At 50.4% G+C, this 13,801-nt stretch overlaps 1 protein-coding gene and 1 long non-coding RNA gene across 11 annotated transcripts in view; one reads left to right on the top strand and one right to left on the bottom strand.

Moving 5' to 3' along the window:
- Bcas3 (BCAS3 microtubule associated cell migration factor) overlaps nucleotides 1-13,801 on the bottom strand; it is a 502,165-nt gene that overhangs the window by 16,910 nt on the left and 471,454 nt on the right. For all 8 annotated transcript variants that reach the window (XM_016001738.3, XM_042282536.2, XM_006983187.4 and 5 more), the window contains one exon: nucleotides 7,246-7,413. In XM_016001738.3, coding sequence (XP_015857224.1) covers nucleotides 7,246-7,413 — 168 coding nt within the window. The remainder of the gene's footprint in view (nucleotides 1-7,245; nucleotides 7,414-13,801) is intronic.
- The window catches only part of LOC107401976 (uncharacterized), a 52,113-nt gene that overhangs the window by 23,230 nt on the left and 15,082 nt on the right, over nucleotides 1-13,801 (top strand). For all 3 annotated transcript variants that reach the window (XR_013053069.1, XR_013053067.1, XR_013053068.1), the window contains exons 2-3: nucleotides 7,190-7,409; nucleotides 12,489-12,604. This is a non-coding gene — a long non-coding RNA (uncharacterized LOC107401976). The remainder of the gene's footprint in view (nucleotides 1-7,189; nucleotides 7,410-12,488; nucleotides 12,605-13,801) is intronic.

The raw sequence follows: 13,801 nt of genomic DNA, 5'->3' as shown, positions 1-13,801 counted from the left end.
TGGCATCGTTGGCTAACCTGGAGCTAGAGAAGGGCCCAACCTTTACTTAGACACATCTTGGTGTCGCCTCTCTTTTTTTCCTGCAGGTTTATGTGTGTGTGGTGTGCATGCATGCATGGTTGTATGTGTACAGACACATGTGTGTGCACACGCTCACGGAGGCCCAAGATGGATGTCAGGAGTCTTTCCTAAATCACTTTTTTTTGAGGCAGGGTCTCTCAATATGACTAGTCCAGCTAGCAAGCTTGCTTCTGGGTTCCCTTGTCTATGCTCCTTCCCAGTGCTGGAATTTTGGGTAGATCACCACGTCCACCTGGCATTCCCATGGGTTCTGGGGATCTACATTCTGCTCCTCGTGCTTGCACGACAAACACTTGGTCCACCGAGACCTGTCCCCAGACCCAGCACTGGCTTTCCTTGCCCACCCCTGGCCCACATCTATGACAGGGTGAGCACCCCTGTTCCCTGCCATGAAGCTCTGCTTCACCACGGCCTAGGAACAGAGCCATGAGATCATGCATTGAAACTTCTGAAAAGTCCCAATATTTGTTTCTTCCTTTAAAAAAGAAAAAAGGAAAAGGAAAGAAGAAAGGAACACACACACACACACACACACACACACACACACACACACACACAGACAGACAGACAGACAGACAGACAGACAGACCTGGCAAAGGAACACGGGAACATGAGGCCCACACCCAGATAACACGCTGCTGGCTCCTACATGGCAGCAAGGAGAGAGTTCTCCAGGGCACAACTTTCTCCTGTAACTTTTTTCATTTGAGGTATGTGGGGTGGGATTTTAACAATTCCACATTTTAAAAAGAGATTTTATTTATTTTTATATCATGTGTGTGAGTGTTGCCTGCATGTATGTATGCACACCACACACATGCCTGGTGAACACATAGGCCAGAAGAGGGTATTGGATCCCCAGGAACTGGGATTTACAGATGGTTATGAGTCACCATGTAGGTGCTGGGAACTGAACCTGCATCCTATACAAGAACAGCAAACACTGCAAACCACTGAGCCATCTCTACAGCCCTCAACCTCTTTTTGAGACAAGATCTCATGTAGCCCAGGCTGGCCTTGAACTCACTATGTAGCAGAGGATGACCTTGAGCTTCTGATCCTCCTGCCTGGACCTTCTGAGTTCTGGAATGTAGACATGCACGCCAACATTTTGCTATAAACTACCAATCTTCATGGTAAAATTAGGCTCCAACACACTGAGTTTCTAGGATTAGTGAATACATTTAACTAATTCCTCACAAAAGCTCTCACTTATTTTTATTTACTAATTAAAAACATTACTTTTTGTATGCATGAGTGTTTGTCCTGCATGTGTATCTGTCTGTGCACTGTGTGTGTGTGTGTGTGTGTGTGTGTGTGTGTGTGTGTGTGTGGTGCCTGCAGAGATGAGAAGGCATTAGATCCTCTGGAACTAGAGTCACAGACGGTTGGGAGCTACATATGAGTGCTGGGAATTGAACCCGGGTCCTCTGGAAGAGCAGCCAGCACTCTGAACCATTTCTTGAGACTTTGCTTCCTACAGCCCTACAGTGAAGGTTGGCAGCAATGCATGTACTCCCCACGTGCACACGGAGCTTATTGAAGTCGTCTTTTGCAAAGCATAGGAAACCACAGACATGTGTTAACGAACTGACCATCTGAAAACTATGTGACGTTCACACATGCTTCTCAGGTCAGGAAGGGGGAAAGAAGCACAACCCTTTCAATAAATAAAAGTTCACTGAAAATAATCTCAAAGCCTTGAGTGCTGGGTCACTAACACATGGACAGGGAATAGCAGCGGCTCTAGCGGAATCGACTGTCGCCTTGGTTTTCAAATTGCAAATCACAATTCACTGAAGTATCAGGAAACCAAAGCAGTGTGCCTAGAAAGTGCGAGCATGCACATCTGGGGCACTGTGCTGAGAAAGCCTGAGTATTTGGGAAACTGGGCCAGGACGTAGTATGTATTTACAGCAGAAAGCGAGGGGTAAAGATTAAGCATTTCTGGACAGGCCCTGGTGGATGGAGCCTCTCCTTGACTGATAATTTAGTAAGGACCACAAAGGAGACTAGACTGTCACTAGCAAAGACAGTCCTTCTTGGCCTTGAGAGCTGCTTGTGAGTCTGCAATCCTTGGACTGGGATGCTGTGGTCTACAGACAAAGCCTGGGCTCGTGGTGTGAAGTGCTGGAGAAGACAAGGAGTGAGGACTCTGGACTAGTGACTGGAAGAGTTAAAGCTGAAAATGGACTCCATGTGTACCCAAGTGTTTATTGAAATCCTCTTTTTAGGAGGAGCATTAAATTATATATTTACCTAGATGCAAAACAATTGGATAAGTCGCTATTTTGTTTGTTTTAAAAATGCTATTTTTTTTCGAAGAAAAGGCAATATTGAAAGGAATGTCTGCTAAGCAGGAATTAGTTGGGTTCTTTTGTAGGAGATGGCTGGGAGGGGAGGGGGCTTAGGGAGACACATTCCGGGCAGCAGACGGCTATGCAGAGCCTCGCATGTGGGCAGGCTGCCAGGGAGGGACCCGGCCTGACTAGCTCAAAAGCAATGGGGATGGGTCTGGAGAGAGGGGGGCCTAGCCAGTGGGTTGTGCCTAGAGAAGGAACTGCTAAGGTCATGGTTGAGCTCTTACAAGTGTGGATTTATCAGCAGGTGTCTGGATAGACGGTTCTGGAAATCAGGAGAGAGCCTGGTCTTCATCAGTTTACCCATGACTGTAGCTACAGAAGTAGAGATTGCCTTGTGCAGAGGGAGAAGGGAAGGGCCTCGAGAAACACACAGAGATGAGAAGGAAGAGCCAGAGGCAGCAAGACCCAGCAGCTGGAGAGATGAAACCAGCCCTGGGAGGTCTCCCAGGCCCAGGTGAAGGCCCCCAGATGTCCAGTGATGACTCCAGGGAGGAGAGTGGTGGGTTGGGGACACAGAGCGCTCCTCTTTGGCTACAGGATGTTTAGGATCTGGGTGGTAGGAAGTTGACAAGTTTCTCAAATGATAACCATTCTCTGACCGTGTGAGCCTAGATGGTACGGTAGGAGATTTGAGGAGAATGGGGTGGGGGTTGAAACAGTATGGCTGTGGAAGGGAAGTGGCTGATGTCAGGACGGAGACTGAGTATGTGGACTAAATAGACAGCAGCAAAAGGGTCAGAGAGCCGGGGGTCTCTGAAAGAAGGGGAAGGCCAGAAACCCATCAACAAGCAGGGACCGTGTGGAGCTTCCGGCACCTAGGTGGTGCAGACCTCAGTGAACAGTAGGCACCTAGGAAGATCTAGACCTCATCAACAGCTGGCACACAGGTGCGTGCAGAGACCTGAGTCCCTAGACAGGTGCCGGATATCTGCTACAAGCTGGACTCTGTTGCAGGCACTGGTCTGCTGTGAAGGCAGGCACCGAGTGACACTGAAGGACAGCCCACCGGACACTGCAGAGCACAGCTCAGTGGTCAGGTCCACAGATCTGCCGAGGCTCAATGAACAGCAAGTGCTGTTTTCCAGCAACACAAGAGCAGGGCTAGATGACCTCAAGCTGGAGCTTTACGGAAAGGGATGATGGAGAGGTAATGGGAGAGAGAGGTTCAGGGCGACCAGAAAGAAAGCAATCTGGCCAGTTACATCACAGAGGGACTTGTAAATCACACGTGTAAGCTAATCAGAGCGACTGGCCACCACAGAGGGCTGAACTGACATCTGCATTGCATGGTCCCCACATTTTAAACAGATCTTCTCAAACTTCAATATATACATGCTACAATTCGGATGCTGGGCTAGAGGCAGAGCTTGGTGGTCGAGAGCTTGCTTAGCAAGTGTGAGGCTCTGGGTTCAATCCCCAGACCTGGTAGAAGAAGGACAAGTGCAGAAGCTGACTGGCCAGGGCTGGACTCTGCATATCTTTTTGCTTTTCCGGCTCTGAGGATCAGACCCAGGGACGTACACATGCAGCCTCCTCAACCAGCTCTGCACAGCTCCTCAGCTCCTGGGCACTCTTCAAAATGATTTTCTTGGCTGGGCAGTGGTGGCACACCCCTTTAATCCAAGCATTGGGGAGGCAGAGGCAGGTGGATCTCTGTGAGTCCCAGGCCAGCCTGGGCTACAGAGCAAGTTCCAGGACAGCCAGGGCTACACAGAGAAATCCTGTCTCAAAAAACCAATTTTTTTCTTCTTAATTAAAAAAAAATGTATATCCCCATTATGTATAGCATGATGTTTTGAAACACATATACACTGTGGAATGGCTAAACAGAGCTAATTAACACACATTACCTCACATACTTACCTTGTTTTTTTAGTGGTGAGAACATTTACTATGTATCTGCCTAGCTGTTTTCAAGAATATGGTACATTATTATTTACTAGAGCCAATATATGGTGTGACAGATCTAATCACTCATCCTATCCAACAGTTCTCCACTTCCCTGCTTTGGACAGCAGGCTTTTCCTTTACTTGTATGACAGACAGCTCATTTGTCCTATGGTCCTATGCCTTTTTGTGAGGCACTGGAGCCAGCCAACTGTTAGGCTTTTAGGCACCCAATGACCTATCTTTGGGGGCTGATAGCTTGTAGTAAACAACGATAATAGAGGTTTTCACACTACTGATAGCCACAAGTCAGGGAACAGTTTGTGTGGGGGAGGGTTGTTTTTGGCTTCCCTTTGGAGAGCTAGCTGTTAAACAATTTATATACCCAGCGCTAGCCAACCCACCATTAACAGTGTTAACACTGTTACAAGGGCCTCTGTGTCAGGGGTCTGGAGAGCAGGTTCTGTGATGGCCTCAGCTGCAAGCTGATAAGGAGACATCAACATGAAGGTGCCTGGGGGAGGCCCTGAGGCCCTGACTTATCTGTACACCAGAGTACCCAACAGAGGCAAACACTCAGTACCACCCTATCTGCGTGTCCCTGAGTCATCAAGAGAAGGAGAGCTGGAAAGAGAAGAGAGAGGTGTTATGGGCAGAGTGACCTGCTGGAAATTCTCGTCTATGGGCACTGTCCTTTCCTGATCATCCCTGGCCAGGCCTGTCTCGGCTGTACAGTGGATATATTCACTAGAAAAAAAAATGGATAGTGCATCTCAGCCACAGAGAAGGAAACTGGTTAATTTTTATTTCATTTGCTTACTGACCTAAAAAAATGGAGGCAAATTAAAACAAAACAAACCAAACAACCATTCACCTAATATGGCCAAATGAAAACCAATGGGATCCCTTTTGGTGACCATTTGAGGAAGAAAATGGAATCTTACTTCTGGAGAAAAAAAGGGGGGAGGGTGGATCTATGTTTTTGACCTGTGGAGTATGCCCTTTTCATTTCCTCTTTTTCTTTGAATTCTATTTAATTTCACAAGCCTGCTTATTAAGACCAAACTCTCCCGAGTCCCTCAGCTGTCTGGCAGATAAATCACTGCCAACTTTGCTCAGGTTGCTCCCCGTGTGGCTGATGTTCCAGTGACTAAATATCCCTGCCAAACTGCCCACCAGATGATGCTGAGGTGTCTTCGAGGCTTTGAAGAAGGTGGTGGCAGATGAAGCCATTTCAGGGGCTCCCAGCCCTCGGAAGAGGGAGACTCCTGGGGATGAGTTCAGGGACACAGGCTCTGGTTCATAGGAACCATGGCTGGCCAGGGGTCCTGACACACAGGGCAAGGCTGTGCTACAGCCCGGTTCAGAAAGCATCTGTCATTGAGGTTAGCTCCCAGGGAGTTCACACTGGCACTTGGGAAGGAGAAGAGCTGCTATCTCTGATGTAGAGGGAGGGCAGAGGCCTGGGATGGATTTGCTGTGCATTTGGCATGTGAGGGTACAGAAGGTCTATGCACGTGTGTGCCTGGTGGAGGGGTACAGGCTGCTGCAGCTTTGGAGGTTCACATCTCCTTTCCTTCCAGGGGTGGTAGGGGTTAGAGCAGGCCAGGCCTCTGAGACAGTTGCCATCTGGGGCCTCATAGGTGCTCCCTACCCTGGCTTAACTCCTCCCACCCAACCCATCCACTGCACTCTGCAGGTGCCAATGACTGTCTAGGCAGGACCCACTAGGCTGTAGAGGTGCTGCACCTCTGCCCTTTTAGTAAAGGAGCAGAAGAACTGGCCCAGAGATGCAGGGGTGGGCACCCTAACCGCTGAACCTAATACCCGAAGGCCCCGGAACCCACAGAACAGCAGGGCGGATTGCCAATGTCAGGCACGTCACCCCAGCCACCCCAGGGATTCTAAGCTTCTCCTTACTGAGTCCCTCTTCTACAGGAGAGTGGAGCAGGGATGGGACAGGTCACATCGGAGATGATGTTCCTAGTGGACTCAGATGAGAAAGAGAAGGCAGGCCTGAAATCAGGGAATCAGGATCTGTTTAACTCACTGACCTCAGCAGACTAGGACAGACAGGGCCTGTTGGGTGGGTGATAATGCAGGGCTGGAGCATTAGTAACAGTGGAGAGAGAGAGAGAGACAGGAAAGGAGAAAGAAGTGTTTTAGAAATAAGAGAGGCAGAAGCCTGTACTATAGCAGAATGGAGATGGGATGACTCTGTGTGTGTGTGTGTGTGTGTGTGTGTGTGTGTGTGTGTGTGTGTGTGTGTGTATGTGTGTGCGCGCGCGCGCGCGCTCACATACATGCACTTATATGGGGGTAGGGTTCACTTCTAGCCAAAGGATGTCTTAAGATTACCATGTGGATACAGGAAGCCACTTCGGACTTACTGGACTCTCAAAGGTCCTGGTCTGGAGTGAAAGGCATGGGAAAGAAAAGCTGTGTTTGGGGAGTGCGCTTGAGCTAGCCCTGCCTGCCTGCTGGCAGGTCCCAGGCCTCAGAGCCTGGAGCACAGAGGGAAGATATGCTACTACTTATGTCTTCCTTCTCTGAGGTGTTTTTTGGGAATGACTAACAAGTCTGTCTGTCTGTCTGTTTGTCTCTCTCTCTCTCTCTCCCCTGCCCTGTAGAGTTAGGGATCATGCAGGCCAAGCAAGGACTCTGATGTTGAGCTACAGCCCCAGGCCTACAGTTGTATTTTTTCAGGGTATTTTTGAGTGTGGCTCCAGGGGGAGAGGCGGTTCTGCTGGGAACCCTCCTTCCTACAGGATTCTCCAGTGCCAGAGGCTTCTGTGGTGGGCAGTGCTCCACAGCGGTAAATCACAGAAACAGTTAACAACGTGCCCTCTCCCCTCCAGCTCAACCCCACAGTCGCCAGTCACAACCAAGGTTAGAAGTCTGCTGACGCCTTTACCTGTTCCGGATCCTACGACATCTCGGCTTGGTGACTCGGCCATGGCGTCTGCGAGCCGTTCCCGGAGGCCTTCCTCTGTGTGCTCCACGGACGACATGTGCCGCAGCCCGAAGCCCTCAGGCCAGCTCCCACACACTTCCAGCAGGGTCACGCTCCGGTCAAAGGTACCTGTGACGCAGACGGGACATAAGAAGTTGAGTCCATGCCTTCAGAGGGCAGGCTGTTCTCTGTCTACTCGCCACCCATGGCCTGTCATGCCCAGAGCCACGTTAGTCTTTCAGCCAGAAGGATGAAGGGTGGGTCATCTAGGAAAGGGAATGTGTGAGGCTGAGGACAGTAGCTCACTGGGCCAGAGAACACTTCCACGAATGACAGCTACAATCGCTGAAGCACCTGGAGTTAAAATGGTCTCTGAGAGGTGATGGGGTGCCTCTGGTCTTCAGAGACTTCTGAGAGCTAGGGCAGAGGGAAGGAACCCCTTCCCAGGTTCACCCCAGACAACTCTGCCATTCCCTGACATAATCACTCTCCACCTACAACCTCAGGAGTGGCTACAGGTGACGGATGTTGCTCATTTGATGGAATGCTTTCCTGGCCCACGAGACTGGGCACAATCCCCAGCACCAAACTGAGAAACCTGGTAGTACATGCCTGTGATCCCACCACTTGGGAGGTAGAGGCAGGAGGATCAGCAGTCCAAGGTCATCCTCAGCTACAGGGTGAGTTTGAGGCCAGCCTGGACTACATGAGACACTGTCTAAATTAAAAGGCAGCCTGGGGAGATGGCTCCGTGACTTAAGTCCTTGAACACATGCATGATGACCCAAGTTTGGATCTCCAGAACCCAAGGAAAGCTGGGTGCGGAGTGTAGTGGGAGCATCCATAATCCCAGGGTTCCTATGGTGAGATGAGAGACAGAGACAGGAGAATCCCTAGAAGCTGGTGGGTGGGCTAGCCTGGCACACACAGCGGTGAACAACAAAGAGACCCAAGCAAGGTGACTACTGACACTCGAGAGTCTCCTCTGACCTCCATACACATGCTGGCATACATGTAAGTGCACGTACACACCACCACCACAAAGATTAACGGGGGAGGGGTACGTAGTCTAAACAAAAACAAAACGCGTGCTAAGTCACTGTGTACTATAACCTACACCCAGCCTCATTTACAGTTACGGCTTAGCGAGGTCAGGGGCTCAGAGTGAACAGCAGGCTGTGAGAGCCTTGGTGCCAGGACTCAGATGTGCTGATGCCTCGGTCTGGAACTGGTTCTACCTCACTGCAGATCGTCTCCCAGCCGCCAGGGATGCGGGCATGTGCGGGGTACCGTTTCAGGGATGTGAGCGACACAGCTGGGTGATAACATCTTCAGCTAGGATCCTTCCTTAATCCAAACCTGCTCCCGAGTTCCAGAAAGTACACTGCGTTCCGCTGAATGCCAGGATTAGATGTTACGCGCAAGATCACTTCAAAGTCTGAATTCAAGAGATTCGACTTTATTCTCGGCAAGTTCACTGAGAAAGCTTATTTCATCCGGTCTCTCTTGGAAAGAGATTATGGTCATGGTCTGTTGCTTTAAGCACATACCATTTCCCTCTCGATTAGGTAACTGAATCCACTACTTTTATTGGGCTTGGTTCCTGCCAGCTCCAGGGGGACCAGGAAAAAATGCAAATGCCGATGTTTCCCCGAAGTTGAAAGTACATGAAACGCACACTCTTTATCAGGTCTTGTTTCTCCTCTTTGATCAGCCGTCAGGAACTATCTTTCCTCGGTGGGCAGGACTGGGTAGTGTCAGTGCACACTCGTGGCCACTGACAGGCGGTAATAGAGAGGGTGCGAGCCCCGGCCCCGGCGGGCGGCCCTGCCTGTGATAAGGGCCCAGCATGGAGGTGATAACCGTAGTAAACACTCCGACAGCCGGTGCCTCCATACATCAGCAAAGTGGGCCCGATAATCCTGAACTCTCTGACCAGACAAAGGCCCCTGGCTGGCCGGCTGGGATTTAGATGTGTGGCAAGGGTCACTGCCGGCTCCTGAATTTCATCAGGCAACTTTGGCTTTGATTTATTTCTCACCTAATTGTGAAGCCGATTCCTGGCACAGGGAGAGTGGACAGCATCTACAGAGGCACCTCCCCGGGAAGGAGCCTGCCTTGAGATTGTGGTCCTTCCCATCAGTTTATCAGGCGGAACCTCAGCACAGGGAGCTGCCCTCCATTGGACAAGATTAGGATGGGGGTCTGGAGAGCCAGGCGACGGAACTCGGGGGTGGACAAATGAACAAGAGGGCTGAGGCCAAGTCAGGGAGAAAGAAAAACCATCCGAAAAAGGCTATCGCAAGAGGGGTTTGGGGAAGAGATGGACCAAAGAACAAGAAGGCTTTGGGAGGAGGACCCAGCCCACAGATGGGAGCACCAGGGGACTATGTACTTTTTCCGGTCTTGGTTTTGAGACAGGCTCTTACTATGTAACCCAGGCTGGACTCGCACTGGCAGCCTTCCTGCCTCTGCCTCCTATGGGTTGAGATTATAGACATAGGTCAACATGCCAGTTAGTACATACTATATGAAGGGACAAAGTACAGGAGAAAAGAATCATGAGTGGGTGTTAGGAGTGGAGACTGGAGACCGACCTCGGCTAACACACACACACACACACACACACACACACACACACACACACACACACACACACACAGAGAGTCTGACCTGAGTCCTGCCTAACTCAGGGCAGGAGCCTCAGATTCCTCACCTACCAGAACTCATGTAACCTCAGAGCCGCTGTGGGGGCTGAGCTAGATAAGAGAAAGCTCCTGACACGTGAGTGCTCTGCACGTAACAGGTGTGCTTGTGGACATGTTAATCCAGGGGGTATGGCTCAGTGGGAGAGTCTCTGCATAGGATGCAGGAGGCCCTGGGTGTGAGCCCCAGCACTGCAAGCAATAATAATGACAACAACTGTCTTGATGATGGCAGTAATGCCCAGTAAGCACACCCTTTTGCCGCTGCAGGCGGCACCATTCATTTCGGCCATCACAATGCTCCTGAATGGTAGTACAGGTATGGCCTTACGTACAGGGGAGTTGAAGCATGGACAGCTTAAGTGACAGAGCCGGGGCCTGTAAATGACACATCTTAATTATCAGTGTGGAGCTCACCTCGTCAGCTCCCATGGTGCTTCCTTTAGTGGCACCTGCTGTGGAGAACAGGAATATGTAAAAACCACCTCTGTCTTCCCTAATGGGTTTGGAGAATGCCTGTCACCTTCAAGCAATGCCTTTCAAAAGCCTGCCCACCCTGAAACCAGCCCACATTCCTTCTAGTATGGTAGTCATGGTGATGACTCACCCTGTCTACCTGGTGGCACTCAGGAGAACACAAACCAACAGCTCTAGTCTCCGAGCATGCGTGCAGCTAAGATGCCGTGGGCAGGCCATGGGAGAACCAAGAGTGATTAGCCAAGGAGCCCTTGCTCCTCTCTGCTGCCCGGGGATGCGGAGAGGTAACCCCCTCCCTCCTCACCCTGCTAAGCAGAGGCCCTGAGGAGGTGCTGATCCCCTTTCCTGGGCAGCCCTTGCCTGGAGTGAGAGCAGAGCAGCAGGAACAGGGGATCAGCAGGTGCTGGGTGAAGAAGCTAAGCCCTCGGAGGATGAGGTCACTTCCGGCACTCAGGAGACTGCCAATCTTGTCAGTGTTGACGGAACAGCTGTCCTTCATTGGACTGGCCCAGAGACAATCCCTTGGACAGGGGATGTTTATGTCCCCTTATGGAGACAGGACTGTTTCATGGGGCCAGAGAATGCTCACCTAGAGCAGCTATTTGCAACCAGGGCCTGCTGCTGAAGGTGTTTACAGGGCCCTCTCATGCCTCTGTTCCGTCTGACTCACCCATTCATCAAATACTGATCAGTGTCCACTCTGATAGCAGTCAAGCCTTCTTCTGAGGAACGAGGAAAGAGCGTGAGGGGGAAAGGCGCTCTGGGGAGCAGCAGCTACCCCCATCTCCTGCGCTAGAGAGGCAAACGGTGACTGGTGTTAACTGGTCTTCTTTTGGGAACTTTTCCCTCTAGAGCTGTCTCCTACCTTATTAATTCTCTAGATCTCATTCTCTAAGGTTGAGTTCAAGTCTGATCTGCTAGAGGAAACTACCAGAGGGGCAATAATCAGACTCCCGGACTCTGACAGTGTAGACGGGGACTTTATCTTTTGCAGTGGAGTTGGAGAAAGTATGAGTTTATCAATAAAAATGTGTGACTGGGTCTGAGGGTACAGCTCCGCAGCAAGGTGTCTTCCCAGTTTGCCTGCAGCTTTTCATTCAATTCTGAACGAACACACACACACACACACACACACACACACACACACACACACACACACACACATCGAAAGATATGTACCTATAGGGCTGGGTGTGGCTCAGTAGTAAAAGGCCTACCTAACAAATATGAAGTATATAGGGCCCTACATAAGGGTTTAGTCTCCAGCACTGGGAAAAAAGTAGTATGTTTACATACAGAAAACTGTACAGGCAATTTCAGAGTTTTTAGGGATGGACTGAAGCACAGGGTCTCAGGTTAATATGGGGACCCTACAGATCATCCCCATCTCCATCCTGTTCACAATCTTGGCCCTTCTGGGTAGTTTGGAAGTTCCTGAGGACTTGGATTCCTCTAGAGTTAAAGAACTCCACTGGCCATGCTCGTTCCAACAGACTCGGGAACTGACTGACTGGTCATGGTCACCTGAGGAAGGTGACAGCGACTTCAGTCAACAGCCTCTGGACTGAGTGCCATGGCCTGACCATCTAGGAGAGGCAGAAAACAGAAGTAAGATTAAAAAGGAGGAGGAAAGCATAGATGGTAGGCAAGTGAGCAGAAATGGACAGCATCTCACTCTGCGGCTTTCGGTGCACTCAGAGCAGATGATTCCGGGATGTGACACAAGCCCGTGGGGCCTTGTCCTGCAGGTGGGCTTCCCGAATCCTGATTCCTAGCTTGGCATCCTGTGCAAGTCACTCCTCCCGGGTTCTTGGGTTTCACAGACTCACTAAAAGGTATGCTGTGGCATCTGGAGCGCTGGCACCTTGGGGACCGGTGCGGAGCTCGTGTTCTGCCTTTGTGTACTATCCTCAAAGGGGCCAGGAGGCCCTGGGTAGAAGTGAGTGGGGCCGGTGAGATGCTTCTTTTTGCCAATTGTAACTAACCACACTCTTGTTATTTGTGTCAATTCGATTCATCCAGGGTTGAAGTTTGTTGCAAACCTCCTATGGAAAGGTTCTAGCCACCAGAGAGAAAAGCCACACACCAAACGCAGAATCTGGAATAAACAGTGCTCTTCGAGACATGAGCCCTTCCAGGTGAGTTCACTGTAATAAAGACGCCATGACAACTACGGCCTAGCCAGGAAGCCACAGGCATCTCCTTGCCCCACTCACCAGACTTCCCTACCTGAGCTGAGGCCCTGTGGGCAGCACTCCCCTCTCCACCCTGGGGCTGGCCATCAGGAGCACAGCTGAGGACATTCGCTTTCTCTGGCACACCGTCAGTTTAACGCGTTAACCTGACCAGGCTAAAGGATGCCCAGTACCTGTGAAGCATTTCTCATCGTTTCTGCGAGATGGGAGCAAGATGCCCCTCCCTCACCAATGTGTATGGGCACTGTCCCACCAAGGACCTGACTCTAATGCAAAGTGGAAGATGAGAACATTTGCTCTCTCTGAGCTGGGGTACTGTCTTCTCCTGCCCTTAGAACTTGGCGTTCCTGGTCCTAGGCAGAGATAGTGTCTTCTCCTGCCCTTAGAACTTGGTGTTCCTGGTCCTAGGCCTCTGGACTTGCAGACTTCCTCAGGTAACAATGGGACTCCTCAGGTTCCATAATTATAAATTAATCCCCATAATAAGTCTCTGTCTGTCTGTCTGTCTGTCTGCCTATATACATAAACTCCCACTGGTTCTATTTCTCCAGAGAACCTTGATTACTAGCTATGTTGGTTACTAGCTGAGTTGCATCTCCAAGCGCGCGCACACACGCTGCGTGGGTGTGTGCGTGCGTGCGTGCGTGCGTGCGTGCGTGCGTGCGTGTGTGTATTTTATTTTTCGAGACAGGGTTTCTCTGTGTAGTTTGGTTCCTGTCCTGGATCTCGTCTATAGACCAGCTGGCCTTGAACTCACAGAGATCCGTCTGGCTCTGCCTCCTGAGTGCTGGGATTAAAGGCATGTGCCACCACTACCCAGCTATCTCAAGCGTGTTTAACATGTCAGTAGTATGTTATACTGTGGAACAATCTTTGTACACTGTAAATATGTATTATTCTCATTGGTTAATGAAAGAGCTGACTGGCCAATAGCTGGACAGGCGGAGGTTAGGTGGGACTTGCAGACAAAAAGAGAGCACAGGGTAGAAGGTGGAGTCACCAGGAGATGTGGAGAGAAGCAAGATGAACATGCCATGATGAAAAAAGATACCTCCATGTGGTAAAGCATAGATAAGAAATATGGGTTAATTCAAGTTGTAGGAGCTAGTTAGTAACAAGTCTAAGCTATTGGCCAAGCAT

This window comes from Peromyscus maniculatus, chromosome 8, assembly GCF_049852395.1.
Source record: "Peromyscus maniculatus bairdii isolate BWxNUB_F1_BW_parent chromosome 8, HU_Pman_BW_mat_3.1, whole genome shotgun sequence".
In the NCBI taxonomy this organism is placed as follows: Eukaryota; Metazoa; Chordata; class Mammalia; order Rodentia; family Cricetidae; genus Peromyscus; species Peromyscus maniculatus.
Note: the sequence above shows the minus strand (reverse complement) of the source record. Positions and strands in the feature narration are given on the sequence as shown.